The sequence below is a fragment of the Balaenoptera ricei genome, chromosome 3 (genome assembly GCF_028023285.1).
Source record: "Balaenoptera ricei isolate mBalRic1 chromosome 3, mBalRic1.hap2, whole genome shotgun sequence".
Lineage (NCBI taxonomy): Eukaryota > Metazoa > Chordata > Mammalia > Artiodactyla > Balaenopteridae > Balaenoptera > Balaenoptera ricei.
In genome coordinates, this window is record NC_082641.1 from 176990503 (window position 1) to 177015727 (window position 25225).

General features: G+C 57.5%; 3 protein-coding genes across 8 annotated transcripts; all 3 read right to left on the reverse strand.

Annotated features, from left to right (window-relative positions):
• Positions 1 to 8: 8 nt before the first annotated feature.
• Positions 9 to 8091, reverse strand: MCOLN1 (mucolipin TRP cation channel 1). 3 transcript variants are annotated; one of them, XM_059918599.1, is made up of 15 exons: positions 7936 to 8091; positions 6245 to 6450; positions 5537 to 5704; positions 5285 to 5450; positions 4560 to 4668; positions 4219 to 4315; positions 3896 to 3995; positions 3584 to 3690; positions 3330 to 3479; positions 3082 to 3183; positions 2894 to 2968; positions 2544 to 2666; positions 1902 to 2117; positions 335 to 465; positions 9 to 230 (listed from the first exon to the last, which is right to left on the reverse strand). In XM_059918599.1, exons 1-15 carry the CDS (start codon positions 7964 to 7966, stop codon positions 194 to 196), a joined length of 1818 nt encoding a protein of 605 aa, XP_059774582.1. In that variant the 5' UTR covers positions 7967 to 8091; the 3' UTR covers positions 9 to 193. The 3 variants fall into 3 exon arrangements, 2 of the variants coding, with proteins under 2 accessions (XP_059774582.1, XP_059774583.1); XR_009502554.1 differs by lacking the exon at positions 9 to 230 and adding an exon at positions 587 to 1004 and having other exon boundaries at positions 385 to 465; XM_059918600.1 differs by lacking the exon at positions 2894 to 2968.
• A 1617-nt stretch (positions 8092 to 9708) lies between these two features.
• On the reverse strand, positions 9709 to 13645 carry ZNF358 (zinc finger protein 358). Of its 4 annotated transcripts, none has more exons than XM_059918602.1 (3): positions 13583 to 13645; positions 11766 to 11871; positions 9709 to 11516 (listed from the first exon to the last, which is right to left on the reverse strand). In XM_059918602.1, the coding sequence occupies exons 2-3, from the start codon at positions 11836 to 11838 to the stop codon at positions 9784 to 9786; spliced, it is 1806 nt and encodes a 601-aa protein (XP_059774585.1). In that variant the 5' UTR covers positions 11839 to 11871; positions 13583 to 13645; the 3' UTR covers positions 9709 to 9783. The 4 variants fall into 4 exon arrangements, with proteins under 4 accessions (XP_059774585.1, XP_059774584.1, XP_059774587.1 ...); XM_059918601.1 differs by lacking the exon at positions 13583 to 13645 and adding an exon at positions 13308 to 13421; XM_059918604.1 differs by lacking the exon at positions 13583 to 13645 and adding an exon at positions 12048 to 12161.
• Positions 13646 to 19924: 6279 nt separating this feature from the next.
• On the reverse strand, positions 19925 to 24387 carry SAXO5 (stabilizer of axonemal microtubules 5). The gene is given in 9 exon segments (XM_059919858.1): positions 19925 to 20152; positions 20673 to 20758; positions 21350 to 21551; positions 21897 to 22006; positions 22088 to 22200; positions 22466 to 22566; positions 22704 to 22790; positions 23476 to 23495; positions 23817 to 24387. Coding segments are annotated over 9 exon segments (1518 nt in total).
• Between the last annotated feature and the right edge of the window lie 838 nt (positions 24388 to 25225).

Sequence of the window (25225 nt, forward strand, 5' to 3'; positions counted from 1 at the left end):
AGAACAAGTTAATTTTCCCGTTTATTTAACACCCACTCTAACCCTCCCTGTCCCACTCCAATGTCCGACCCGACTAGCCCAGGCCCTCACAGGGCGCGACAGGGAGCCGGTCCTTAAAAAGCAAAAGCTAAAATAAATAAGCATGGGTCTCCGCAGTCCGGCGGCTAATGTCCTATGACGGTCCCGGTCCGAGTCAATTCACCAGCAACGAATGCTCCTCCGAAGCGTCCCTGGAGGAGGGTCGGTGTCAGCGGAGGGGGAAGGCATCAGTTCCCTCAGGCCCGCTTCCCTTCCCCTGAGCCAATCCCAAACCCAAGCCAACCCGGCCTCCAACCTGCCGCAGCAGCAGAGGAGGCTGCAGGCGGAGCCGCTCCCACGGCGGAATTTGCCAGAGGTGGGGCTGTCCTGGCACTGCGCGATGTAGGCCTGGAGCTCGCTCTCCTCTGCGCCCGCTCCGCCCGGGTGCTGGGGAGAGATGCCCGGCGGCCCGGCATGAAAGTGGCCTCTGACGTTCGAGGCCCTTGCGATGTGCCCTCCCCTCCCCCTCCTCCCCCCATCCCCTCTCCAGTCATCTGGATCTTCTCACCGGTCCTCGTGGACCAACCAGGCTCCCACCTCTGGGCCTCTGCACCGTGCCGTGCCCTCCACCTGCTGTTCCTCGTGGTTTGCTTCACCCGGAGACATTCCCTGACCACTGAATGTGTGCACACCCTGAATCTTGGTCAGTTGGTGCCCTCCGCTGTGGCTCCAGCGCCTCGAGCCGTGCCTGACCCAATCTGGGTGCCTGACAACCACCCACTTGGGCGGGGGGCGGGCGGGGTGCAAACATCTGCATTCCCAGCAGCAGTGAATGTTCTGGCTTTTAGCCTTGTCTTCATCTCTCCCAACCTCACGGGGCCAATATCTCCTCTCCAAGTCCTTTCTGGCTCTAGGTCTTTGCTTTGGCTGTTCCTTCTCCCTGGTGCTCTCTCTCTTGGGCTCCTGTCTCATCAATCCAGAACTTCCTGAGAGGATGGAAAGGTGTGAAATCTATGCTGTCCAAATCTGGTAGCTACTAGCCACATTGGCTTTTGGGCGCTTGCTCTGTGGATGGTGTGAGTGAAGAACTGAATCTGGAATTGTATTTCATTTTCATACTAGAGACTACTATTGGACAGCACATTCTAGCAACTTTCCTGGACTCAGCCTGATACGAGTCTAAAGCAGGGGCCTCTGTGTAACCTTCCATACTTCCTTTACACCTCTCATCAGTTGGCTGTTATACTCCCGTTTGTGCATCATTCATCCTGCCCTCCAGTCTTGGACAGACCATGTATGCCTGTTTCCTCAGATGCCTGGCACCCAGCACCAGGCTTGGCACACAGTAGGCTGTCACACGTGTTTGCTAAAAGATCCTGTCTATCTGCCACGCCCATGTTCTGCTCTGACCCTCGCAGCCTGCAGGACAACCACCCTTCCCCAGACCCACAGAACAGAGGGTCTGGGAGCGGGGCTTCCGGAATGAGACAGTCGTAGGTTGAGCCGGGTTCCACCACATGCTTGGTAGCTGACCTTGGGCGAGTCACTGAAATTCTATGGCTTGGTTTCCCTGTCAGTGAAAGCAGACGCAGGAACCCTACGTGGCCCGAGCCCCACACCTTGATAAAACTGAGAGTGTGGCAGCTGTGACTGGGACGGTATGGGTCCCTCCTGGGCCCCCCAATTCCGAGCCACCCTCTCCTTTGGCCTCGTAGAGTCTCCCACATTCTCTCCCTGGGTCCTCCTCTCCGCACCCCGCCGTGGCCAACCACGAGGGACTCAGAGCCCGAGTCTGGGGCCGTGCGTGCACGCACGCACGCACGGCCCCATGGGGAGGCGGGGGGAAGGCAGGCCGGGGGGGCGCGGGGGGACCGGCAGCTGACCTTGATGGTGTCGTAGGCGCCGGTGATGAGCGCAATGAAGAGGCTGAGCACCATGTAGATGAACAGGCTGATGAAGGAGTACAGGTAGAGCTGGGAGAACAGCCAGACCAGGCTGCTGCGGCCCTGCTGCGCCTGCATCGCCGCGAACGTCACGAACATGTCATCGCCGTTGATGAGCGAGAAGAGGCACTCGGACACCATGGACAGCGAGCGGAACTGCCGGCGGGCAGGGGGGTCGGGGGTCAGAGGGAGCTGCGGGCACGGCTGGGGGCCGGGGTTGGGGGGTCAGAGGGAGCTGCGGGCACGGCTGGGGGCTGGGGTTGGGAGCTTTGGGGGTCAGAGGGGACAGCGTACAGAGTACCAGTAGTCACGATAGGGCCAGCTGGCGGGGGGGGGGGGGGTCAATGAAGAATGACAAGGTCATAGAGTCAAGGCTAGGGTCACCGGGGATCAGAGGGGACAGTGGGTAGAACTGCTGCAAACTTGCTGGTAAGGAACCAGGGGTCAAGGTGGGTCATTCAGTGTCACCAAGTCAACAAAAGATAGACCAGGAGTCAGGGGGCTCGGGAAGTAAGATGGGGAGCCAGGGATCCCTCATCTGTGGGTCACGAGCGCCACCCACCGGTCCCGGCCAGCCCCTACCTTCACATGGTAGGGCCCCAACACAATCCAGCCGCAGAAGCAATAGCCCAGGTAGATGACGGCCACGCAGCAGCAGAAGCGCATGACGCTGGGCAGGGCCACCCGCAGCGTGGCGATGAGGATCTGCGGAGGGGCGGGGGGAGGGTGGGGGGGGGTGTCAGCAATGGGGGCGGGACCACAAGCCAGGTGGGCCGTGAGCCTGCGGATGGGGTGAAGCCTGCCCAAGGGCATGATGGGGTGACCACAGAAGCTGGGATGACCGTCGACAAGGCAGGGTGGTGCTGAGCAGGCCCGAGGGCACCCCCTGGCTGGACTCAGCTCGGGGGAGGAGTATGAAGGAGCAGGCTCACGTGACCCCTGCCCAGGTGGAGTGACAGGTGTGCCTGGTGTGGGCACGTATGCGGAAGAGGCTCCTGGCGAGTCATCTGCAAGGGCCGGTGATGGCGATACGTGTACGAATTTATCTGGGGGTGGGGGTGGGAATTAAGGGACACGTGGCCGCCTCTGGGAGGGCCCCGCCTGCGTGTCGGAGGCTTACGTTGTACTTGTGGAAGAAGGTCAGGTAGCGGATGACACCGACCCAGACGAGCAGCGTCGAGGTGCCCAGGAGGATGCTGCAGACGTCATAGCTTGCCAGGTTCTAGGGGCAGGAGCAGCGTCAACCCCACCCAGCCTGGCCCTTCCCTGGGGATGGGGCCCCGGGCAGGCATCAGCAGGGGTGGGAGAGGGGGCCAGGGTCTGGAAGGACACCCTGGGGCTCGGGGGCAGGGCGTGGGCAGGACCCACCTTGGCTTCGATGCCGATCTTCATGATGGTGCCTGAGATGGTGAGCACGTCGCTGGTGACCAGCAGGATGTACCAGCCATTGACAAATTCCAGCCGCTCCCACAGGCTGATGACCTGTCCCCGCTGCCGCCGCATGAACCTGACAAACTCCTGCAGGGGGAGGTGGGCGGGGTGAGGGCCGGTCCGGACATGGGAGGCGTGCCACCCCGGCCTTGGTGGTCCCAGAGCTGGGTAAGGCTGGGGGCGGTGCTCACGTTCTGCAGCAGGAAGCCTCGGAGCAGCGAGCGGGCACACAGCAGGAAGGAGAAGGCACAAGTGAGGATCACGACCACATCAAACAGGAGCCGGAAGCTGTTGTCTCCTGTGGGGAGGGGGCCGAAGGCAGGGCCAGGAGTGGGGCAGCTGGGCCAGGCCTAGGGGGCTTCAGGGCTGGTTTGGGTTGGTCATCAGGCTCATGGGTTTCTCTGGGTAAGTCGGGAGTTTGGTCCGTGCTGGTCTGGGGCTTGGGGAATTCCTGGGCAGGTTGGGGCCCCTGGTCAGTGCTAGTCCGGGGCTTGGGGGCTCACCATGGCCGAAGACGCTGGGGTGCTTACACTCCTGGATGTGGGCCTGGGTCTCCAGGCTGATGGGGATACGCCCACTGTGTGCCTTATTGTCAAATGTGATCTGCAGGGGTGTGGCGGGGCGGGACGGGACAGAGTAAACCTCAGCAGACCTAGGCTCCCAGAGGCGCAGGACGGATGGTCTCTCCAGCCCCGGCCTCCCCCATCACCCCCACGCTGCCCTTCGCCGAGGGTCCCCAGCTCCAGGACTCAGAAGTCCCATGCCCCCCATGCCACCCCATCACTGGCCGGCCCCTCGCCCCACACCCCAGGTGTTGCGGGCTCACCAGGATGCTGAAGGTGTAGCAGTCTGGGATTTCATTATTGATCAGGCTCTGGAGGTTGATGGTCTTCAGCTGGAAGTGGATGGTGACGTTGATCAGCCTGGGTGGGGGGAGGCTTGGGTGAGGGGGAGGGGGCTCTTCCCATCCCTCCTGCCCCGAGTGCCAGCACTCCAGCCCCACGCTGACTCTGCCGCTGGCAGAGGAAGTGCTCAAATGGCAGCATCGGCGTGGCCCACCCCTGCCCCCGCCTGTGGGGAAGCAGCTGCCCCTCCCACCACCCCCGCCCCTGAAGATGCCTGGAGTCCTGCCCCCCACCCTCCTCGGCCCCCTTCATGGGGCAGTACTTGTGGAATTTGAGCGTGAGGTTCTTGTAACTGGTGCTGCCATCCAACAGGGAGAGCTCATCACTGGGGGGCACAGGGGGTCTCTCGGGAGGGTCCACCCGGATACAGTCTGAAGACAGGGAGTCAGGGAAGGGACACTGGGGACAGGGGAGGCACAGGCAGGTCTCCCCAGAGTCCCCGACAGACCCCTTCCCTGCTTTCCTTCCCTCTTCATACGTCGACATTTGTCGTTTGTTCCTGCTGTCTCCCCCCAGGGTCAGGCCTGGTCTGTCTCATTCCCTACACAGACCCTAGTGCCTGGCGCTCAGTGGGCCCCCAAATGTTTAGGGAATGAATGGAGTGAAACATAACACTCAGCCCTTTCCTCGTGCCAAGCATTCTGCTAATCGTCAAATTATTAATGATCGTGACCACCCCGTCTCCTGGATGAGCAGGAGGCAAAGTGGGATTTTGAAGATTTTTTTTTTTTGATGTGGACCATTTTTAAAGTCTTTATTGAATTTGTTACAATATTGCTTCTGTTTTATGTTTTGTTTTGTTTTGTTTTTTCCAGCTGCCAGGCATGTGGGATCTTAGCTCCCTCACCAGGGATCGAAACCGCACCCCCTGCATTGGAAGGCAAAGTCTTAACCACTGGACCGCCGGGGAAGTCCCTGAAGTGGGATTTTTTTTTTTTTTTTTTTTTTTTTTAATCCCGACAGCTGAGCCCTGCCCGGCCCACTCACCAGTGATGACCATCGGGTCGATGTCAAAGGTGTCATTGGCTGGGTCCACGTGGCCCCGGTGGTAGTAGCACTGGCAGAGGGCCAGGGCCGAGCCATTGGCCCAGGGCCCGCCCCCGCCCCGCACGTAAGCATACCGCCCCAGGGACACGTCGGGGAGCATCAGGTACTGTGGGCAAAGGAGGGGAGGGTCAGTCAGCCCCGCCCGTTCTCCCGGGCGGGCCCACCTGCCCTCCTGCTCCTGGTCGCCCGCACCTGGTCCACGGCGTAGAAGATGGCCTGGTACAGCTGCTCCCGGGTGTAGGCCGCGAAGGTGTCATCCGCCCCGTCCGAGTAGCCCAGCAGGAAGAGGTGCCGGAAGGCGATGGTGTTCTCCTCCCGGAAAGTCACCGCCAGCTGGTTGCTGAGCCCAAACAGGATGAGCTGGCGGGAGGGACGGGGAGGATTGGCACTGCCGGCACGGGGTCTCCCACGGCGCATGAGTGGAGGCAGAGAAAAGAGAGGGCCCACCCCGTGAGGGCGTGACCACCACACGTCCCCAAGGCGCAGCACACAGTGGCCACTCACAGAACTCGTGGCAACAACTAATGTTCATGAAATGTTTACCGGATGAATGTTCGAGAGTCAGCACGGCATCAGACTGCCAGGGTCCGAGTGCCACCTTCCAAGGCTCAGCTGCTATGTGACTTTGGACAAGTCCCTTAACCTCTCTGAGCCTCAGCTGTCCTATCTATAGAAAGGGGCAAGAGCAGCGGCTAGGACCTCAGAGGGCATTTGTGAAGCTTAAAGGAGCTGCTCCCGTGCAGATCCGAGAGGGCTTCCTGGCGGATTAGTGCCACTGTCACTATCATGATATGGGGCTGTGGGGTCAGGACTAGGCTCTGACTCCAAGATTCCCCTTCAAGGAAAACAGCGACCACAGGTGGCATTCTGCGGGGGGGGGGGGGGCCCTGAAGGTCTCACCTGCACGGTGACCACCAGGATCTTCACCACCTGCAGCATGAGCTTGAAGGGCTTGCGGCCCTTGGCCCGAAATTTATCACAGGGGCTCATGAAGAAGTACTTGAGACGACGGCGGAGATCCTCCTCTTCTGGAGGGGTTGAAGGGGCTGGGGAAGGCCCCACCCGGGTCCCATACCCAGGTTTGGGTGTCAGGAGGCGCTCAGTCTCTGTGGGATGGGAGAGGGCAGTGGGGACCAGGCCTAGGCAGGTTCACCTGCCAATAGGGGAGGCAAGTCCCAAGCTCCAGCCAAGAAAGAACTCTGAGAGATCTAAGGAAAACCAGAAAATCCGTAACATTTTAGGGATCTATGCAGCAGTGCTGGCTCAGCGGTTTCAAGTTACTCAAAAGAGCCTGAGTTGATTCCTGTCCCTGCTCCAGGGCACTCAGCTTCCCTGAGCCTCAGCTACCTCATCTGCAAAATGGGGCAATAAAATCTCTCACCAAGAAGCTAACGATTTGACACTTACAAAGCATTCGGTCTCTGAGTCTCAATAATTCTTCAATGAATAGAGCCTATTCTATTTTTTTGGTTTGTTTTTGGTTTTTTTTTTTGGCTGTGCCATGCGGCACGTGGGATCTTAGTTCCCCGACCAGGGATTGAACCAGGCCACAACAGTGAAAGCGCTGAGTCCTAACCACTGGACCCCCAGGGAACTCCTGAATAGAGGCTACTCTAAGAACCACTTATTCCTTTCAATCCTGACCAGTCCAAGAGGAAAGCCCAAGTTTTCAGCAACGGCTCGGGTCATAGCTGGTCACAGCAGCCCAGAACTGTTCCTGACACAACCCACCATCCCCACTGGGAGAACCCCGCTTCCTTCCAGGGTCTGGCTGGCCCCCTGCCTGGCATGGCCACCAGGATGAAATGTAGGCACCGTCAGAACCTGTCCGGCAGGGAGGGCCAGCCGCTGGTCCCTTTGGAGCTCAGATGCTGTCGTGGGTGTTTACAAGATAGTTGGATGGGAAGTCAAAGAGGAGGCCGCCTCCCTGGCTGGGATCACAGCTAATCCACCCCAGACTCTACCAGCCAGGACATCTTTCAGGTGTCTGCAGCTAGCTTAAGAAGAGAAGATCAACACAAAGGGCATTCCTCCAGGCTGCCCTGTGAGAAGCGAGTGAGCTTCCTTGTGTTTGGAGATCTGAAATTGAGTTAGGCGCCTGCGCTTAAAGTGGCAACCCCGCCCCCAGCACTCCTGCCTAAGTTTAGAGAAGCTGAACATTTGCCTCCTGGTTTGTAGAAAGAAAGCCTGGGTGTCAGACGTGCGAGTTGGAGAAGCTGGGGCCCGCTGTCGGGGTTCCAGCAAAGCTGAGCAATCCGAATCTAGGCTCAGAATGCAAATCCTGGGACCCTCGCCGCCCGAGTCGGAAAAGCTGGCGATCCGCCAGCTGCCTGAGTTGAGGTACTCAGAGCAGAGCCTGGGTTCAGAAAGGGCGGTCGGAGTCCCGCCACTCCGAGGTCAGAGAAGCTGATGCCCACCCGCCGCTCAGGTTCTAGGAGCCGTCTGCCCATATCTACGCCAAGGGGACGCTGAGAGGTCAGCACCGGAGTTGAGGAAAGGGAAACCGGGAGGTCCGCCGCCCCAGGTCGGAGAAGCCTCCCGCCCGTCCGCCGCACGCGTTCTGGGACTTGCGGGGCCGCCCGCGCCCTCACCTGAGCCGCGCGGCCCTACGGGCACTGCCATGCCGGGGCGGGGAGCGCCGAACGCCGGCGGGCGCGGCGGTACAACCTGCGTCCGAACACCCGCTGCTGTCACTGCGGCCTCGCTCCCTCGCGGTGCAGCTTCAAACCCTCCCGCGTCAGCTGACTGGAGCCCCAGTCACGTGACCAGCGCGGCCCTGGAGGCAGGTGACAGGATCCGGTCCCTCCCCGTGCGCCACGACGACCCCTGCCGGAGCAGCACGCATGCGTGCCTCAGCTGGCGACTTGCCCTTAGGCGGTCCCGAGGTCCTAGCGCCGACGGGCGGAAATGTGCTGGGGGATGGGCTGGCTGCTGGCTCCGTCCTGGCTCCCAGTCATGCCCCAGTCCAGTGCTAACCTCTTGACTTCCACGTCCAGTGTTTGACCCCTTTCCCTCCGCGGTGTCGGATGACGATCCCATCTCAAGGCTGCCCCGCTCCATCCTCCCAGAAACTCTGTGTTACTCTCAACCCCCTCTCATCCGAACTATCACGAAATCCTACTTCATTTCCTAATTACATCCCAAATAGGACCACTTTTCCCCACTCCTATGGCTATAAACCCAGAGTCCCCCAACATTCCCTATGGCCTGGACCACTGCAACAACCTCCCTGATCTTAGGCTTCCATTCCGGATCCCCTCCACTCCACTCTCAATCCAGCAGCCAGAAGCATCTTCAAAAAATAATTCATATCAGTCCAATGTCAGAACCTGCTGGTAGCTTCCCATTTCTCTGGGATGACAAGCAAACTCCCCACTTCAGTCTACCAGGGCCTTCTGTTCTGGCCCCGCCTAACTCCTCCCCTAGCTCATCTCTCAGCGGCCCCAGGGCCTTTGCACAATCTTGCCCTAGAGCATAAAGGTTAAGAACTTAGGCTCTGGAAGGCAGACAATTTGGGTTTAAATCTAGGTGCTCCCAACCACCACTTCTGGGTCTTCCAAAAAGTCCCTTAAACTCCATGTGCCTCAGTGTCTTCATTTGCAAAATGGGAATACTCATAGTTACCTGCCTCATGGAGCTGCTGAGAGAATTAAATGAGAAAATGCTAGAGCATAGCACAAGCCTGGGCAAACAGTACTGATGATTAAATTAGAGGTTATTGGGATTATAAAGTCCTTCCTTGGGAAGGCTGTCCGCCATCTAAATCAGAAGTCTTGTTATGCTTCTTGTTGAATGTACCATACTCTGTAATTACTTTTTAAATGTTTCTGAACTCGGTCTCTGAGCTCTGTGAGGGCCAAGGCCATGCTTATCTTGCTCCCTGCTGAGACCCAAGCAATCAACAGATGTTTGTTGAATGCATAAATGAGTGACCTCCTTTGTCCCGTGGTGTACCTGCAACGTGGGCTTTGAAGGGCAAGGGGTAAGTTAGGGGAGCAGACGGGGCAGGGCCGCCCACATGGTTTCATATCAGCCTCCACTATCAGCCTGCTAGACGGTCAACATGCCAGAAATCCCACCATTCCTGGGAAAGCCAACTCCAAAACGAAGGGAGTTAGACCACCCACAGGATAAGTCTGCCCCTGACTGGGGTGGCCAGGTCTCGGGGAGCAGAGTGGCAACTGCTGGGATGGACCAGTGTGAGACCTTGTCGGGGAAGCTAGGAAGCCTGGAGGATATTGTGGGGGGAGCCAGGACATTGAGGTTCTATTTGTATGTTTGGCTCTGGCCATACCCTCCCATCTCCAGAAGAAGAGGCTGTGCATTAGAGAAAAAACAGCAACAGCAGAACCACAACACAGAGCCAGGAGGAGTGGGAGGATTTTACTAACTGCACAACACACAACTTTCCCAGGCCCCTGCGGGTGCCAGCATGCCCTTCAGCCATCAGGCCCCAGCAGTGCCCCTTGCTCCTGCACCCACTCGGGACTCTCGCCGGTAGGGCGGACTGGGCTGACAGTATCATGGGTGGGAGAACCGGGGTCAGGGTGGGACTCAGAGCTGGGGTCAGGGCTGGGCGCGGGATCCGGGTCGGGGCTGGGACCAGATCTGTGACCAGGGCTGGCCACAAGGTCGGAATTGGCATTGTGCCCAGGCTCAGGGTCAGAAGATTTGACAGAATCAGGGGTGGGGGTAGAACCAGAGCCAGGGATGGGTTTGGGGCTGGGATTGGGGGGGGAGCCCAGCGCAGAGCCAGGGTCAGGGTCAAGACCAGAGCTGGGGCCGGGGCTGAGGCCCAGGCCTGAACCCAGCACAGAGACAGCATCAGGACCCAGAAGGGAGACCTGCCCCGGCCTCAACATCGAAGCGGGGCTGAGGCCCAAACCGGCGGCGGCCGCAGCAGCTGCAGCGGCCGCGCCCTCATGCACCCTCTTGTGCTTGGTGAGGCTGGAGGCTTGGCCGAAGGCCTTGCCGCAGAGCTGGCAGCGGTAGGGGCGCTCGCCCGAATGCACGTGCAGGTGCTGCAGCAGCGCCGAACTCTGCCCAAAGGCCTTGGAGCAGTGGGGGCAGGCGTAGGGCCGCTCGCCTGTGTGGATGCGCAGGTGATGCTGCAGGTTGGAGCTCTGGCCGAAGGCCTTGCCGCAGTGCGGACAGCGGTAGGGGCGCTCGGCCGTGTGTGTGCGCTGGTGCTGCAGCAGCGCGGAGCTCTGGCCGAAGGCCTTGCCGCACTGCGGGCACGGGTACGGCCGCTCACCCGTGTGCGTGCGCAGGTGCTTCAGCAGCGCCGAGCCCTGCCCGAAGCCCTTGGCGCACACCGGGCACTTGTGCGGCCGCGGGCCGCCGTGCGTGCGCAGGTGCTGCGCCAGCAGCGAACCGTGCCCGAAGGCTTTGCCGCACACGGGGCAGTGGTGCGGCTTCTCGCCGCTGTGGCTGCTGCGGTGCTTGAGCAGCGTGGAGCGCCAGCCAAAGGCCTTGCCGCACGCCGCGCACTGGTAGGGCCGCGCGCCCGTGTGGATGCCGCGGTGCTGGGCCAGCGTGGCGCCGTGGCTGAACGACTTGCCGCAGTCGGGGCAGCGGTAAGGCTTCTCGCCGCTGTGGGTGCGGCGGTGCTGGCTCAGACCCGAGCTGCGGCGGAAGGCTCGCCCGCAATCCGGGCAGGAGAAGGGCCGGGGCGGGCTGGCAGGTGCAGGGAGCACCGCGGGGCCGGCGGCCAGGACCTCGGGGGTGGCAGTGAGGTCGGACGAGAGGGGGTCCAGGTCTGGGGTGGCAGCAGGACTGAGGGTGTCGCTGTTAGGGTCGAGAACCAGGGGGACGGGGCCGATGACGTCTGGGTCGTCAAAACTTGAAGACATGGGGTCGAGATCTTGGGGATCCGAGTCACGGATCCCCGAGATGGAGCTCGGTGCTTCCACATCGGGATCCAGATCCTCGGAGACAGGCTCCAGATCTTCATAGCTGGGGTCCACATCTTCAGAGACAGTGTTGAGGTCTTCCGGCTCAGGCTCTGGGTTTTCAGAAACCGGGTCCAGCTCTTCCCTCTTGGGGTCTAGGTCTTCTGAGTCGGAGTCAAGCTCTTCATAATTGGGCCTTGGGCCTTTGTGGCCTGGGTTCCTCACTAGGACGGACCGCCGCATCCCCAGTGTGGAAGTGCTGGCTGCTTCCGGGGCAGGATCTACAGGGTGAGGGCAGAAGGTGAGTGGAGGTAGGTTCTGGGGAACCGGGGGTCTCTTTTGGAGCCTGAGCAGGGAAGGGAGAGGGGGCCAGACCATGCCCCAGATCCCACTCCGGGGCACACACATGGATCATTCTCTTGTCTTGTACTGCAGGGAGATTTTGCACTCGCCCCCGCCAGGGCAGGGAGAAGAGGGACCCTGGTGGGACATGGTTGGGGGGGGAGGGAACTCCCTTCTCAGCCCCACACCTGGATAGAAGTCGTGGGACCCAGCACTAGAGGTCTCCAGTACCCAGCTCCATGGCTCTGCCCCTCTCTCCATCCTGGGCTCCTCCTCTCGTGGGCAGCTTGGGTCCTGTGGAGGAGAGAGAGTCTAGATACCTATCCCCTTGACCACGGCCCCTTCATGGGGAAGAGGGTGGGTGTCTGGGTTCCCGTGCTTTCCGCTAAGTACGTGGCCTGAATTCCAGTCCCATAGTTGGGGGTGGCATGTTTGGGGGTTCCTAGTAGGGAGGGTGACCCCTGGCTCACCTCCTAGAGAAGAAGCATCCTGACCTCTGAAGCCTCTATCTGGGGGATGAGTGGGGCGGGGGCAAACAATAACTGGTACTCCTCACTGGGGGAGCGCAGAAAGACCCCTGGCTTGCTTCCTGGGGAAGAGACAACGTGAATTCCAAACCTTACAATTCTGGGGTAGGACTGAGTCAAAACACCTGTATTCTGTCTTAGATAGAAGATCCTGAATGCAGATTTCTAAAGCTAGAGTGAGTGTGGGGATATAATATGTGGGACCCCTGGAGGGAGCAGGGAGACCCATGGATCCATTAGCCAGGAGGGTAGGGACAGGTGTCGGTGTACCTGTTTGCCCGAGTAGATAGAAGATCCTGAATTCTAACCCCTAGCTGGGGTGGGCAAAATAATACCTGGGGCTCCTCTTGGGTTACTGGAGGGACCCTGGGCCATCACCTAGGAAGGGGAGATTCCTGAGTGACTGAGCCCACGACCGACGTACGGGAATGGGTGTTAGGAACTTTGGTCCCCTCCTGGAAGAAACATCCTGAATTCTAGCTCCGTGGCTAGAGGTAGGGAGGGGGGCAGAGAAACAAGCTGGGAAGCTCCGCTTCAGGGGAGCAGGAGGAACTCAGCATTACCTGAAGGGGAGGTGATGCCCAGCACGTGGCTAGGCCTTGGGGAGAAAACAACAAATAGATCTATTCCTGGGAGACAGGGGAGGACCTTTGGCTCTCCTTCTGGGGAGGGGGACCTCCCGAGCCACAACCCCAGAGCTGGGAGTGGGTACGCAAACAGAGAGGCCTGAGTTCCTAGTTCACCTCCTTAAATTCCACGATGGAGGGTCAGGGGACAGTGCTGAGTCCCCTCCTGGATTCCCAGGGGGCAGGGGGACCCTTAGATTGGCTCCTGAATTCCCATCTCTGAGCTGCAAGCCGGGAGGAGAAATAACTGGGGTCCTTCTCTGAGTTCCTCGGGGGCAGGTGGAACCCTGGATCACCTCCTGGGGAAGGGGCTTCCAGAACTCTGGACCCCAAGACTGGAGAGTGAGGGGAACAATAACTGGGGTCCTGGGGGAGGGAGGGAACCCCTGGATCCCCCTCTTGAGGATGGGCCTCCTGAACTCCCTACCCCAGGCTGAAGGGTGAGGAGAACAATACCTGGGGCCACTTTTGGGTTCCTGGGGTGGGGGGTCTGGATCGCCTCCAGGGGAGGCGGGCGTCCTGGACTCCCGCCCCCACCCCAACTGAGGGGTTCTCTCCCCCCCCGCCCCCGCCATACCTCCCGATTGACGGCGCCCAGCTCGGGCCGGGCCCTCCCCCGGGGCCGCAGCGGCGGAACCGGCGCGCTAGGCCCGCGGGTCGCGCGGCCCCCTCCCATCGCGCCGGCGTCTCTGCTCTCCCGGGCCGGGGCTGGCGGCGCGCGAGGCGAGGGAGGGGGGTGGACAGAGGTCGCCCAGGGCCGCGCCCCGAGCCGGGGCCCCCCGTCCGCCCGCCCCCCTCACCCCCGCCCCATCGCGGCCGCCGCCCGCCCGACCAGCTCACGGGGACACTCACCCGGCGCCCCTCGCCCCAGCCCGGCCCGCCGCGCCCGCCGGCGCCCCCGGGGCCCGCAGGAAGCCCCCCGCCCGCCAGCCCCGCCGGCGGCCCCCTCGGCCCTGCGGCCCCGCCAAGCGCTCCCAGGGAGCGAGAGGGGCCGGCCGAGGGCCGCAGCGGGAGCTGCTGGGACTTGTAGTTCGCCCGCGTCCGCCTCGGCCGTCGCCATCGCTGCCCCCGCCTCCCCCCGGGCCAGCCTTTGTCCCGGCCCGGCCACCCGGCCGCGCGGCCGCGCCTTTGTCTGCGCCGCGCCCCGCCCGCGCTGTCCCCGCCGCGGCCTCTCCTCTTCTGCGTCTCTCTCAGCCGCTCTCGATCTCTCTCCGCCTCTTCCTCTCTCTCTCTGTTCCTTCTCTGTCGCTCTGTCCCTCTATTTCTATGTCTCTCTCCATTTCAATCTCTTTGCCTCTCTTGCCCTCACTTTTTCTACCTCTGTCCCTCTGTGTCTCTATCCTCTTCTCTCTCCCTGTCTCTGCCTCCTGCCCGGGTCTCTGACTCTCTCTGGTTTCAAGAAACACCGAACATTCTCTCTCTGTCTTGCAGACTGGCAACGCACATCAGCATAGTCAAGACGCTGAGAATTTACAAACTTGTTTATCTTTGCTCAGTCCAGCATTTCCCTCTAAGACTCCTCCTCCAAGGAAAAGAGTTGGGGATACTGAGTGTTTCCTCCTCCTCCTCCCTGGTCACGCACCGCTGTCACTGGTGGACTCCCCGTGCCTGATGCCCCCTCTGAAGCCTAGACCAGATCTGGGTAGACTTTACCTGGAGACACAGATCCCTGTGAAGAGGGTGTGAAATACAGCCCCGGCAGCTGGCAGCTGGGCTGTGTGATGTTCTTCCCTGAACATAAACAACGATCCCAGAATATAAACAATGATCACACAAGGCCGCTCTGTGACCGCGTCTGAGCCGAGACAGACACAAGGACACTCTGCAACCACAAAAATGAATACACACACACCCCCTTCCCCCCCCCCAACTAACTCAGATGACCGCCGCTTCTTCCCAATGACTGCCCCATGTTCATCCTCCCACTTCTGAGATAAGAATCACCAAAATACCCAGTCCTAGTCGCCGATCTGCTCCCTGCTTCCTGACAGCACCAGGCTAGAATTGCTTCTACTCTCCTCTTCTTAAAATTACCCAGCACAAGCCTGAATCCTATAAGATGCCCTCCTGTCCCCCAATTCTTCTGGAGATGCCCCATGGTTCCCCGCTATGGGATCTTCCTTGCTGCACAAGCTAAAAAAATTTTTTTGACTACAGGTGTGCTTCTGATGGTCTTTGGCTGGTGAATTTTGACAACACCTACCCTTGCATGCAAATCAGGCCTCCAGGAGACTTCGCTCTTCCTTCCAGAACCTTCTAGATCTGGGCTGAACTTATGGCCTGAGACCTGCTTTCCAGCTCTCTGTGGAGAAGCCAGCAGCAGATCTGAGAGACTTGAGACTGCAATTGGATTATGTTGCTTGTTCTTTATCCTGCTGGATGATCCCATTACAAATAATACTTGTAATGACAGCTGTCATTTCAGTCTGCCCAGTATGTCTCTCAGCACCTTGCTTTCCCTTTGTGGAGCCCCCTCCACTACTCCAGATGGACCCGTGTCTAACACAGCCCCCCCAGTACCATGCGATCTAAACATACCAACCCGAGAACCCCACCCCCTGGCCACAATGAGGTCTGGGACGAAGCCATGAAGTTGGAGAATCTCTTTCTTCCTTTGGGATCATGAGCTGTTTATAGGCTTCATTCTGCCTGCACCCACCTTCCTCAGTTGTCTGGAAGAACAGTCTGCAGACTGAAGCCAATCTATACCAGGATGTAGAGGTGAGAGACAGAGAGAAAGCTCTAGCTATATTGGTTGAGCTCTTGGACATAGCCATACCTGAAGCCGGAAGCCCACAGTCTTTTCAATATCACGAGCCAACAAATTTCCTGAGTATTTGAGCTAGTTTAGTGGGTTTCTGTCTCTTGCAGTCATGACAGTCTTGACTAATTTAGACATGATTTCCAGAAAAGGGAAGGGTATTGAAGGAAATAACTTAAAATGTGAAATTGGCTGAACAAAGGTGAAGTAGAGGGCCAGGGCCACCTTGACATATATATTCATTATAATGTGAATAGGGCTTCAAGATTTGTGCAGTGCACAACCTCCCCAGATATATGTGGCAGCCCTGTAAAAGGGCCTTGCTCAGGAAACCAGAAATCTGTTATGTTGAAGAAAAATAGCCGATTAAATTGTTGCCCATTTTATCTTCGCACTCTGTGTGTCACCTGAGACTGTGGCTCGAGCAGCTTTGGAGGAAAATATCAGGATGTTGGAACATGTGGGAGCTTTCATGAAGTCTTCGGCAAGGTCTTATAAGATAGACACAAGCTACCTCTATGTGCTCCTTCTTTTTTTAATAAATTTATTTATATTTATTTATTTGGCTGCACTGGGTCTTTACTGCTGCACATGGGCAGTACTCTTTGTCACGGTGCATGGGCTTCTCATTGCGGTGGCTTCTCTTGTTGTGGAGCACGAGCTCTAGGTGTGCAGGCTTCAGTAGTTGTGGCTCGCGGGCTGTAGAGCACAGGCTCAGTAGTTGTGGCACCGGGGCTTAGTTGCTCCGCAGCACGTGGGATCTTTCTGGACCAGGGCTCGAACCTGTGTCCCCTGCCTTGTCAGGCAGATTCTTAACCACTGTGCTGCCAGGGAAGTCCCCATGAGCACCTTCTTAAAGCAGAGTCTAGCACCTGCTCAATTTTGTGAGATTGCTAGGGCTGAATTCTCTGCCCCAAGCTAAAAGAGGAAGTTAGTACTGAGATGGGGAGATAAGATTGGGCTTATCAGAGATCTGGTGGGCTCTTAATGCCTCAGCCTTTCAAGCATTGAACACTGAACACTGCCTGTCTATAAAGGCACAATTACCCTCATTGGGAAGAGCCTATTGGCTGAGTCTTTCTGCCCTCTAGATTGTGACCTGGGGCAAGATAGATGCTATGGGGCTGGGCAGGCACAGGTCTGTTGCTAGGAGACAGGATCCAGCAAGATTGGGCTCCAGACTCCAAGATCCTGGTGAGGTTTGGGGAACCAAATCACCCAGGCATCCAATTACAGCATTCCATCCCTCTGGGCACAGTGATTGGTTCACAGCTGGACATATGACTCAAATGGGCCAGTCGGAGGGTTGTTAAATTCTAACGTGAGGAGTTGCGGGGGAGACCTTCACTCCTTCCTTTGGGGCTTTAATCATTAGGATTTGGGTTTTGTTTTGTATTGTTTTTGCTTTTGTTTTTTGCCACTGCTTGGACTGAGAGGGGGCAAGGGAGAGAGCATGCCTGATGCGGAATTAGCAGCCTTGATGTTAGACCTAATTACAGACTTTCTTGTTTCTAAGTCAATAAAATCCCTTTCTGTTTGAGCAGATACAGCTGGGTTTCTGACACTTGCAACAAAAATACCCAAGACGTTAACAAAATTTAGGCACTGTTCATTGAGCTGCTGCCAAGTGCGAGGCCCTGTTTTAAGAATGGTATATGCGGGCTTCCCTGTTGGTGCAGTGGTTAAGAATCCGCCTGCCAATGCAGGGGACACGGGTTTGAGCCCTGGTCCAGGAAGATCCCACATGCCGTGGAGCAACTAAGCCCATGCGCCACAGCTACTGAGCCTGTGTTCTAGAGCCCGTGAGCCACAACTACTGAAGCCCACACGCCTAGAGCCCGTGCTCCACAAGAGAAGCCACCGCAATGAGAAGCCTGCATACTGCAATGAAGAACAGCCCCCGCTCTCTGCAACTAGAGAAAGCCTGCGCGCAGCAACGAAGACCCAACGCAGCCAAAATAAATAAATAAATAAATAAATAAATAAATAAATTTATATATATATAAAAGAATGGTACACACATTTTATTTACTCCTTGTAACCACCTCATGAAGGAGGAACTGTTGCCATCCCCATTTTACAGATGAGGAAAGTGAGGGTCAGAGCATGAAATCATTTGCCTAGGGACAGAAAAAGACAAGTCTGCTGCTCAGCAATGATTACCATTGACAAAATGTTTTCCTTTAAAAATTAATCTGTTTTCCCATGTTCAATCCTATTTTACTCATCTTATTTCATAAGTCTTTTTAGTTTTTGTAGTTCATGTGAAATGCCTTTTCTGGGGGGTAAGTGGGATGTAGGAGGGATAGACATAAATCCATAGAATACATTCAGAATCATCATAATGTAGCGTCTTTACTACATTAGATGTAGATGTCTTCTGTACTGAAGACATCTTGAGTAAAGTTTCTGTTTTTTCCTGGCAACCCATCCTGGGGCTGGTCAGTTCCATTGTTAGAAAATGCTTCAAGTTGTGCTGAAAACTGCTTCCTTGTAACTCCTACCCATTATTTCTCATCTGATGCCTCGGTTGTTTAAACCATTCCTAGAACCAGGCAGGAGTACACATAATCCTGCAACTGGAGCTACATGGAATCAAAGCAAGCTTTCTGAGCTTCCTGGCAGGCAAGGCAAAAAGGAAAAGCTTTTTGTACATGTAGTCTGGTAAACAAGCAGACCGGCTTTACCAGGAGAGCCTAATTTTATCCTAAGAATCACTGTAGGAAGGGTTTATTGCAGTGGTTCTCAACCAGGGGCAACTTTTCCCCGCAAGGGACATTTGGCAATGTCTGGAGACAATTTTGGTTGTCACAACTGGGCAGGGGAGAAGGAATGTGCTACTGGCATGTAGTGGGTAGAGGTCAGGGATGATGATCCTACAATGCACAAGACAGCCTCCAACCGCAAAGAATGATCCTATCCAGAATGTCAATAGTGCCGAGATTGAGAAAGCTTGTTTTATCATGAGGTAATTCAGACAAGTGTCATCTACATCATTAGTGGAAGCAAGCAGAAGAGGTGTTCTGCCTCTAGCAGACCCTCTCATGGTCAACATGGATACCATGACTGCAGCCAAAATGTCCATCTTGTCCCCTTGGGACCCAAAACTGGACTCCTCTCCTTCCTGTGGAAATGACAAGCTGGTCTCACAGAATTGCTGCCCATGGGGAAAGGGCTCCTGGACAGGCTTGAGGTTGGCTCTTAGTGGCCCATTGGATTGGGGGCCTTGGTCTTTAAAGGTCTATCTACAGGGTCAGGGGGCGGTGTTCATTCCCTGAAACCAGACTCTCAACAGCCTGCAGAGGCAGGGCCCAGGCACGGCCACCAAGGCCCATCTTATCGTTCCAGACAGATCTGGCTTCTTGGTGCTGATCTCATCAGACCCCAAGACTTTCAAGGTGGGGTGCTGTCCAAGGTACTAGTCCTTGACATACTTGATGTCCTTGACATACTTACCAGCTTCAAGACTCCACCCCATACTCCTCCTTTCCACCCTTTTCATTCTGTCTCTGGCTGAACACCTATCCCCTTGGGCCTGATCACATCCTGATGACTTTTGTTGATTTGCCCCTGGAGCCAGCTGTGATCTGGGGGCCAGCTGCCCAGCTAGCCAGTGCACCAACCATTCAGCTTCCAGCCTCTGCTCACAATAGGGGACATTGCTGGGCCATTCTCAGCATGTCCACCCTTTCATGCCCCCTCTGAGCCTCACCCAGTCTCTCAGTGATTGAGCTCCATCCTACACCCTCCTTACCTTCATCCTTGGAAAGGAAGCTCTCCCTTCTTGACCCCCAGCCACGCACACTAACCAGTGTGTACATTTCTCATTTATAACAATCTAATGAGAGAGAGCTATTATTTATCTCCATTTTACAGATGAGCAAATAGAGGCTCAGAGGGGTCAAATGACTTGCCCAAGACTACTTTCCAGGACATGGAGGAGTCAGGATTTGCACTCTGTCCATTTAGCCCCAGGAGCCTACATTCTCAACCTCTCGCCACACTGCCTCCGTTCAACACTGCAACTCCATCCTCCCACACCATTCAGAACTTTTGGCAGCGAGAATTCCCTGGCGGTCCAGTGGTTAAGACTCGGCGCTTTCACTTACGTGGACCTGGGTTCAATCCCTGGTTGAGGAAGTAAGATCCCACAAGCCCTGTGGCACAGCCAAAAAAAAAAAGAAAGAAAGAAAGAAAGAAAGAAAGAACTTGTGGTATCACCTGAACACCTTACAAGCGTCGGACCACCAAGCTTTTGCACAAACTGAGATGGCCTCCCTGCCCAGAGTGGGATGACACCCAGGGTCTGCAGAAGTTCAGGGCTTCTCCATGGAGTCATTCTCTCCTGTACATTCTCTCACCAAGCCCACAGGCACCCTATCCTCTTTCATGGCTGATTGATGGAAAGTGGTGGGATGTTGCCAAAGTGGTGTTTATTGCTGGCTACGGCATGGGTAGGTAGGGGTCTGGGGGGCCCGAGGGTCCACCTTCCCAGCCCCACAGCCCCACTGGCGAGGGGAGCCCAGGGGCACATGACTCTCCTGGAGGTCGTCCCATCTCAGCACTGCTGGACCCTGGTACTTGAAAGCAAACTCATCCTTGTTTACGGTTGAGAAGAAGCACTGTCTCCCCACCGGGGGCTCCAAGTGGCTATACTTGCCCTGTGGAGTCAGGGTGGGGAGCCTCGCAGGGCAGCCTGGAGGATGGCTGGCCCACCCTGGCCCCCCTGTAGTTCCCGCACCACCTTGGCAACATCAATGAGTGGGGAACGGCTCAGCGCAGTTTGGCTGATGATTGGGTCCTGGGGAGGTGGGCAAAAGGGAACCCCAGGTTGGGCTGACCCAGGATCTGGATGAGAAGCTGGAGAGAAAGCAGGTGGGCCCCTGGAATGACCCCAGGGCTGGGTTGACCCTAGGTGACTCTGAGCTAACCCCTGGCTTGGAGTATAACTGTGGCTGGTGATACGAAGATGACCCTGACATGACCCTGGGGCTGAGCTAGAGATGACCTGGGGCTGGGATGACATTAAGATGACCCCGAGCCTGGGGTGACCCTAGAGTGACCCTGAGCGGACTTGACATTAACTCTGAGTCTGAGTTGATGGTATAATCTTCCTGAGATAACTCTACACTGATTTCGGGGGTTACCTGGTTAGAGAGATACCCCTTCCCCCTCCCTCACCCGCTGTGGCATCTCCTCAGTCATGGAGGCTGGAGCTGTTCCGTGTGGCTTCAGCATCTTCCGGTTCATGGTTGAAAAATCTGTTTCTGGAGATTTGGGAGGGGTGGCTGAGCTGAGGGGCTGAGGGAGGAAAGGCAGGGCCCAGGGGGAAGGGACACGGGAGACTAAGGATGGGGTAAGGGTTCAAGGGCGACGCCTGGGGTAGTGCATAAGTTGTCAGGGGAGGAGGATGGATTATGAGGCAGGGAGGATGGGGCAGCCAGGGTAGGGCTGAGGACGCCAGGGGCAGGACAAGGGTAGACTAGCGAGGGTCGGGGCCTGGGGGGGAGGGGTGGGCAGGAAGAATAGGCTAGCTGGTCACGGCTCGGAGCCAGAGTGTCGCAGAAGAGGAGGGGTAAGAGTCAGGAGAGAGCAGATATGGAGAGGGGCGGGGCCAGACCAGAGGGGCGGAGTCATGCAGCGGTGGGGCCATGACGGGGTGGGGGGTGGGCGTTGGGAGTCACGATCACGAGGGAGTGGGGTTGTTCAGGGTCAGAGTTGGTAATCCTGGCTCATGGGGTGGGATCTAGCCCTTCAGGAGGCGGAGCCAGACTAGGGCAGGGGGCGTGGCGGGATTGGCCGGGGGCGGGACCACAGCTGTGGCAAGGGCGGGGCTTCCGAGGTGGGGCCGCGCTCACCGCCTGTGCCCTGGGGCAGGTTGCTCTGCAGCAAGTGGAGGTTGAGCGCTTTCGGCGGCTTCTGCATCCCAGAGGGTAAATAGTCTGTGTCCATGGAGGTCTGGAAGAACTGTCCAAGAAGCGACGGCTCCCCTAGGGTTATGTGACTCTGCAATTTCTCATGAGGCACGTGGCGGCTGGGTGGCTTGGTCGCGGGCAGCGGCTGTAGGACCGCATGGCATCTGGGAAGCTCCCGTGTCAGGGATGTCCCATGGCCAGGACGGAGGGCAGAAGTGGGCGCTGTGTGACCCTGGACGGCTCACACTCTCTCTGGGTCCCACGTGATGGCGCTGGGAGTTGGTACTGTTATCTCAGTTTACAGGCAGAGCCACTGAGGTTTGGAGTGGTTAAGCGACTCACCCTACGTCCCGCAAACAGATCCAGGAGATCCCCGCACACGTGTCAAGCTCCCTCCCACCTCAGGGCCTTTGCACTTGCTGTTATTCACTCTGCTTGGGAAGCCCTTTTCCCTGATGAGCCCTGCTGCCTTCATCCCCTTCCTGCTGACCTGGCCGTGGAAGAAGTGCGTGGAGGTGGTGAGGCTGCCCGGACCAGGGCACCCATTTCCTTCCAGGATGTGCGACTCCAGAGTCCGGTCGTGGTGAAGAACAAAAGGCTGTGCCAGTGGCAGAGTAGGTCCTGGGCAGCTCTGAGAGGCTGCTGTGGGAGCGAGGGGCGGGGCAGGCAGCAGGCTCTCACCTGGCTCCCGGGCATAGAAGTGTTCACCCTTGGCGGTCCTGTCGTGGAAGAGGCCATCTCCAGGTCGAATAGTCACACAGTGGATGTGGGCTGAGGCCTGGGCCTTGTCATACCTGCAGATAAGGAGGTGGGAGAAGGAGGACCCATCTGATCTTGTCCCTTGCAACTCCTAGGAAAAAGGAGAGAGGGACAGGCTTTCTAACGGCCGAGCTGTGGGGTGCTAATCGTGGGAAGTGTGGCATAATAGTGGGTCTTGCCTGTGGGTGATGGGAGAATTCAAAGGCACAGCATTGGCCCTAGAGCCTCAGGTGACACATCTCACATGTCATTGAGAGCCGTTTGCCCCATCTTAGTAGTAGGCCATGGTCCCCTTCGTACCTGTCTGGGGGCAGAACCTGGGGCCTGTAGGCTTGTTTCTGCTCTGCACACATGGGCCCATAGCCAATCTTGAAGTCTCCCAGTTCTATGCTGGAGGAGGCCTGTGGGAGGACAGGGGTGGGAAGGGCAAGACCACCCAGTGCCCACCTCTGCTCCTCCCACCCCCAACCCCCCAGCAGCACCTCTCCTCCTCCCACCCCCCCTCCCCACCAGCAGCACCAGCCCAGCCTGGATTTACCCTCTTACACGTCAAGGCAGGTGGGCCTGGAAGGGCCTGGAACTGTCTCTGGTAGGAGGTGCTGTCATCCTGTCTCCTGTGTTCCCACTCCAAAAATAATAAAAATTAATGAGAACAAGGGCGTTCCTTTGTGGCCTAGTGGTTAGGATTCTGGGCTTTCACTGCTGTGACCCGGGTTCAATCCCTGATCGGGGAACTGAGATCCTGCAAGCCGCGTGGTGTGGCCAATAATAATAATAATAATGACAACAAGAATAGCTACCAAGTTTTGAGCCCAGTACCTAGGTTAAGTGCTTTCCACCTCATTTGGGGGGCCGATATTATTCCCCCCTACTTGAAGCCTCCTTGAAGCTCAGAGAGGTCAAATAACCTGCCAGAAATAATAGAAATTCAGAACCAGGTGGAGTCAAAGCCAACTGACAATCCATGAACCCAGCTTGGAGGGTCTGTAACTAGTGATGTCTACCAGAAGGTCCTCTGTACCACAGAATTGGAAAATCATATGAATGACAGCGACTCTTTGTTGAGTGCTCAGTATTTGACAGGCGTATTCTGCACTCGGGGCTCTTTCGGCTTCACCAGTAACTATAAAGTGGGGCCCTGTTGTTGCACCCACTTTGCAGATGAGTGAACTGAGGCTGGGAGAGGTCGACTTGCTCAGAGTCACACAACTACTAAGGTCGCAGGGCTGGGGTGGTGGTGGGGGGGAACACTTAGCAGATTTGTCTGACCCCCAAACCAGCTTTCATGACTTCGGGCCACCGCACAGCACCCTGGAGAGATTCGGGAGACCTGCCTATTGTGTGGATGCAGAAACTGAGGCTCGAGGAGGTTCCAGTGTCTCAGCCTCTGCACTATTGACATTTGGGGCTGGATAATTCTTTACTGCGGGAAGCTCTCCTGTGCGTGGTAGGATGTTCATCAGCATCCCTGGCCTCCAGCCGCTCCCTGACGGTACCACCTTCTCCCCCCAACCCCCACGCCCAGTCGTGAAGACCAAAATACGATCCCCAGGCATTGCCAAATGTCCGCTGGGGTGGGCGCAGAATCCCCGCTCGCCATGAGAACCATTGTGTTGGGTAAATTGCCTAGGGTGCCCGGGTGCGCGCTCACCGAAGTGGCAGGAAGGCTCGCGGGGCTTCGGGCAAATGTCGTGGAGCGGGAAGAACTCCTGGTGCGCGGTGGGCGGGATGGGCAGCTTGGCTCAGTCGCGGGATGGCACCGAGTCGCGGTCGAAGACGAGGCGCGCGCCGCGGATCTGCTCGCTGGCGCTCTCCGGAAGCGCCGGCCAGCCGAAGTGGGCGCGCGCGGTGGAGAGGCCGGTGCGGGCGCGCGAGTCCGCTTGCGCGTGCAGGTTGCTGGCCTGCATGGCGAGCGTGCGCTCCCGTGCCAGTTCCCGCTCCCGCTCGCTCGACAGCAGCGGCGACGCGGGCGCATACGCGCAGTGCGTCTCCGACAGGAGCTCCGGGCCGGCCCAGCGCGCGTCCTGTTGGAAGAGGGACGCGCGGGGCGGCGGCTGGCACAGCGGCCCACGGGTAACGTTCCGGTAGGCGGGAAAGTCCCGGTGCGACGTGGACTGCTTGGCGTCCACGTGCAGCCGCGGGTCGGGCCCCAGCGCAAAGTGCGAGGCCTTGAGGAATTCCAGCCAGGACATTGGGCACGGCAGGAGGGGTCCCGCGGCCATCGCGGGACACAGCGCCACCTGTGAGGGCGCGGAGAAGGGACTGAGCAGGTGCCCGCGGGGTCAGTGCTGCCTTTTACTCCTTTCTCTGTGCCAGGCACTGGACATCATAATAAACAGGTGTAGGGGATTCCCTGGTGGCCTAGTGGTTAGGACTCCGGGCTTTCACTGTGGGGCTCGGGTTCAATCCCTGGTCAGGGAACTGAGATCTCGCAAGCCGGTTGGCACGGCCAAAAAAAGAAAAAAGAAAAAAAGGAAACAGGTGTAGCCCCTCTGCCTGCTCCCAGGGAAAGTAGAGCTATAGATCATCACTCGTATGGCACTTACAGTGTGCCAGGCACGGTTCCAGGCCCCCAGAGGGGGTCCATCTTTAACAGACCAAGAGCCTTGCCTTTGTGGAGATGGTAATGGGGCCCAGAGGGGACAAACAATAATGTATAAATGTAATCACATAACTTGCAGAGTCAGTTACAAGCTGATAAGTGCTGTGGGGAAAAAAGTCACACAGGGTAGAAGGATGGGGTTTCGGGTGGAAGGGTTGTAGTTTCAAATAGTCAGGGAAGGCATCACTGAGATGATAGTTGAGCAAAGACCTGGAAAGAGGGGCAGCGGGGCATTTTGGTATCTGGGGGTAAGAGCATTCTGGGCAGAAGAAACAGCAGGTGCAAAGGCCCTGAGGCTGGTGCAGAGAAACGGGAAGAGCTGTAGAATTAACCACTGTATTTGACAGTTTGCTGCCGGAACCCACTCTCCTCACTCTCAGTCAGTTGTCAAGGCCATGGCTCTCCGCTCCTTCATGTCTGGGAACCCACTTCCGTCTCTCTGCCCAACCCTGGCCACT

Excerpts from the sequence above, each read along its gene's own strand:
- MCOLN1 (XM_059918599.1), bottom strand. The coding sequence starts at position 7,966 with ATGGCAGTGCCCGTAGGGCCGCGCGGCTCAG. Across the intron at positions 5,451-5,536 it reads TCTTCTACGCCGTGGACCAG|TACCTGATGCTCCCCGACGT; the intron begins GTGCGGGCGACC and ends CTTTGCCCACAG. Across the intron at positions 4,669-5,284 it reads CGACCCGATGGTCATCACTG|ACTGTATCCGGGTGGACCCT; the intron begins GTGAGTGGGCCG and ends CCCTGTCTTCAG.
- ZNF358 (XM_059918601.1), bottom strand. The coding sequence starts at position 13,406 with ATGGGAGGGGGCCGCGCGACCCGCGGGCCTAGCGCGCCGGTTCCGCCG. Across the intron at positions 11,872-13,307 it reads TGGGCGCCGTCAATCGGGAG|GACCCAAGCTGCCCACGAGA; the intron begins GTATGGCGGGGG and ends TCTCCTCCACAG. Across the intron at positions 11,517-11,765 it reads GTCCCACGACTTCTATCCAG|ATCCTGCCCCGGAAGCAGCC; the intron begins GTGTGGGGCTGA and ends CTCACCCTGTAG.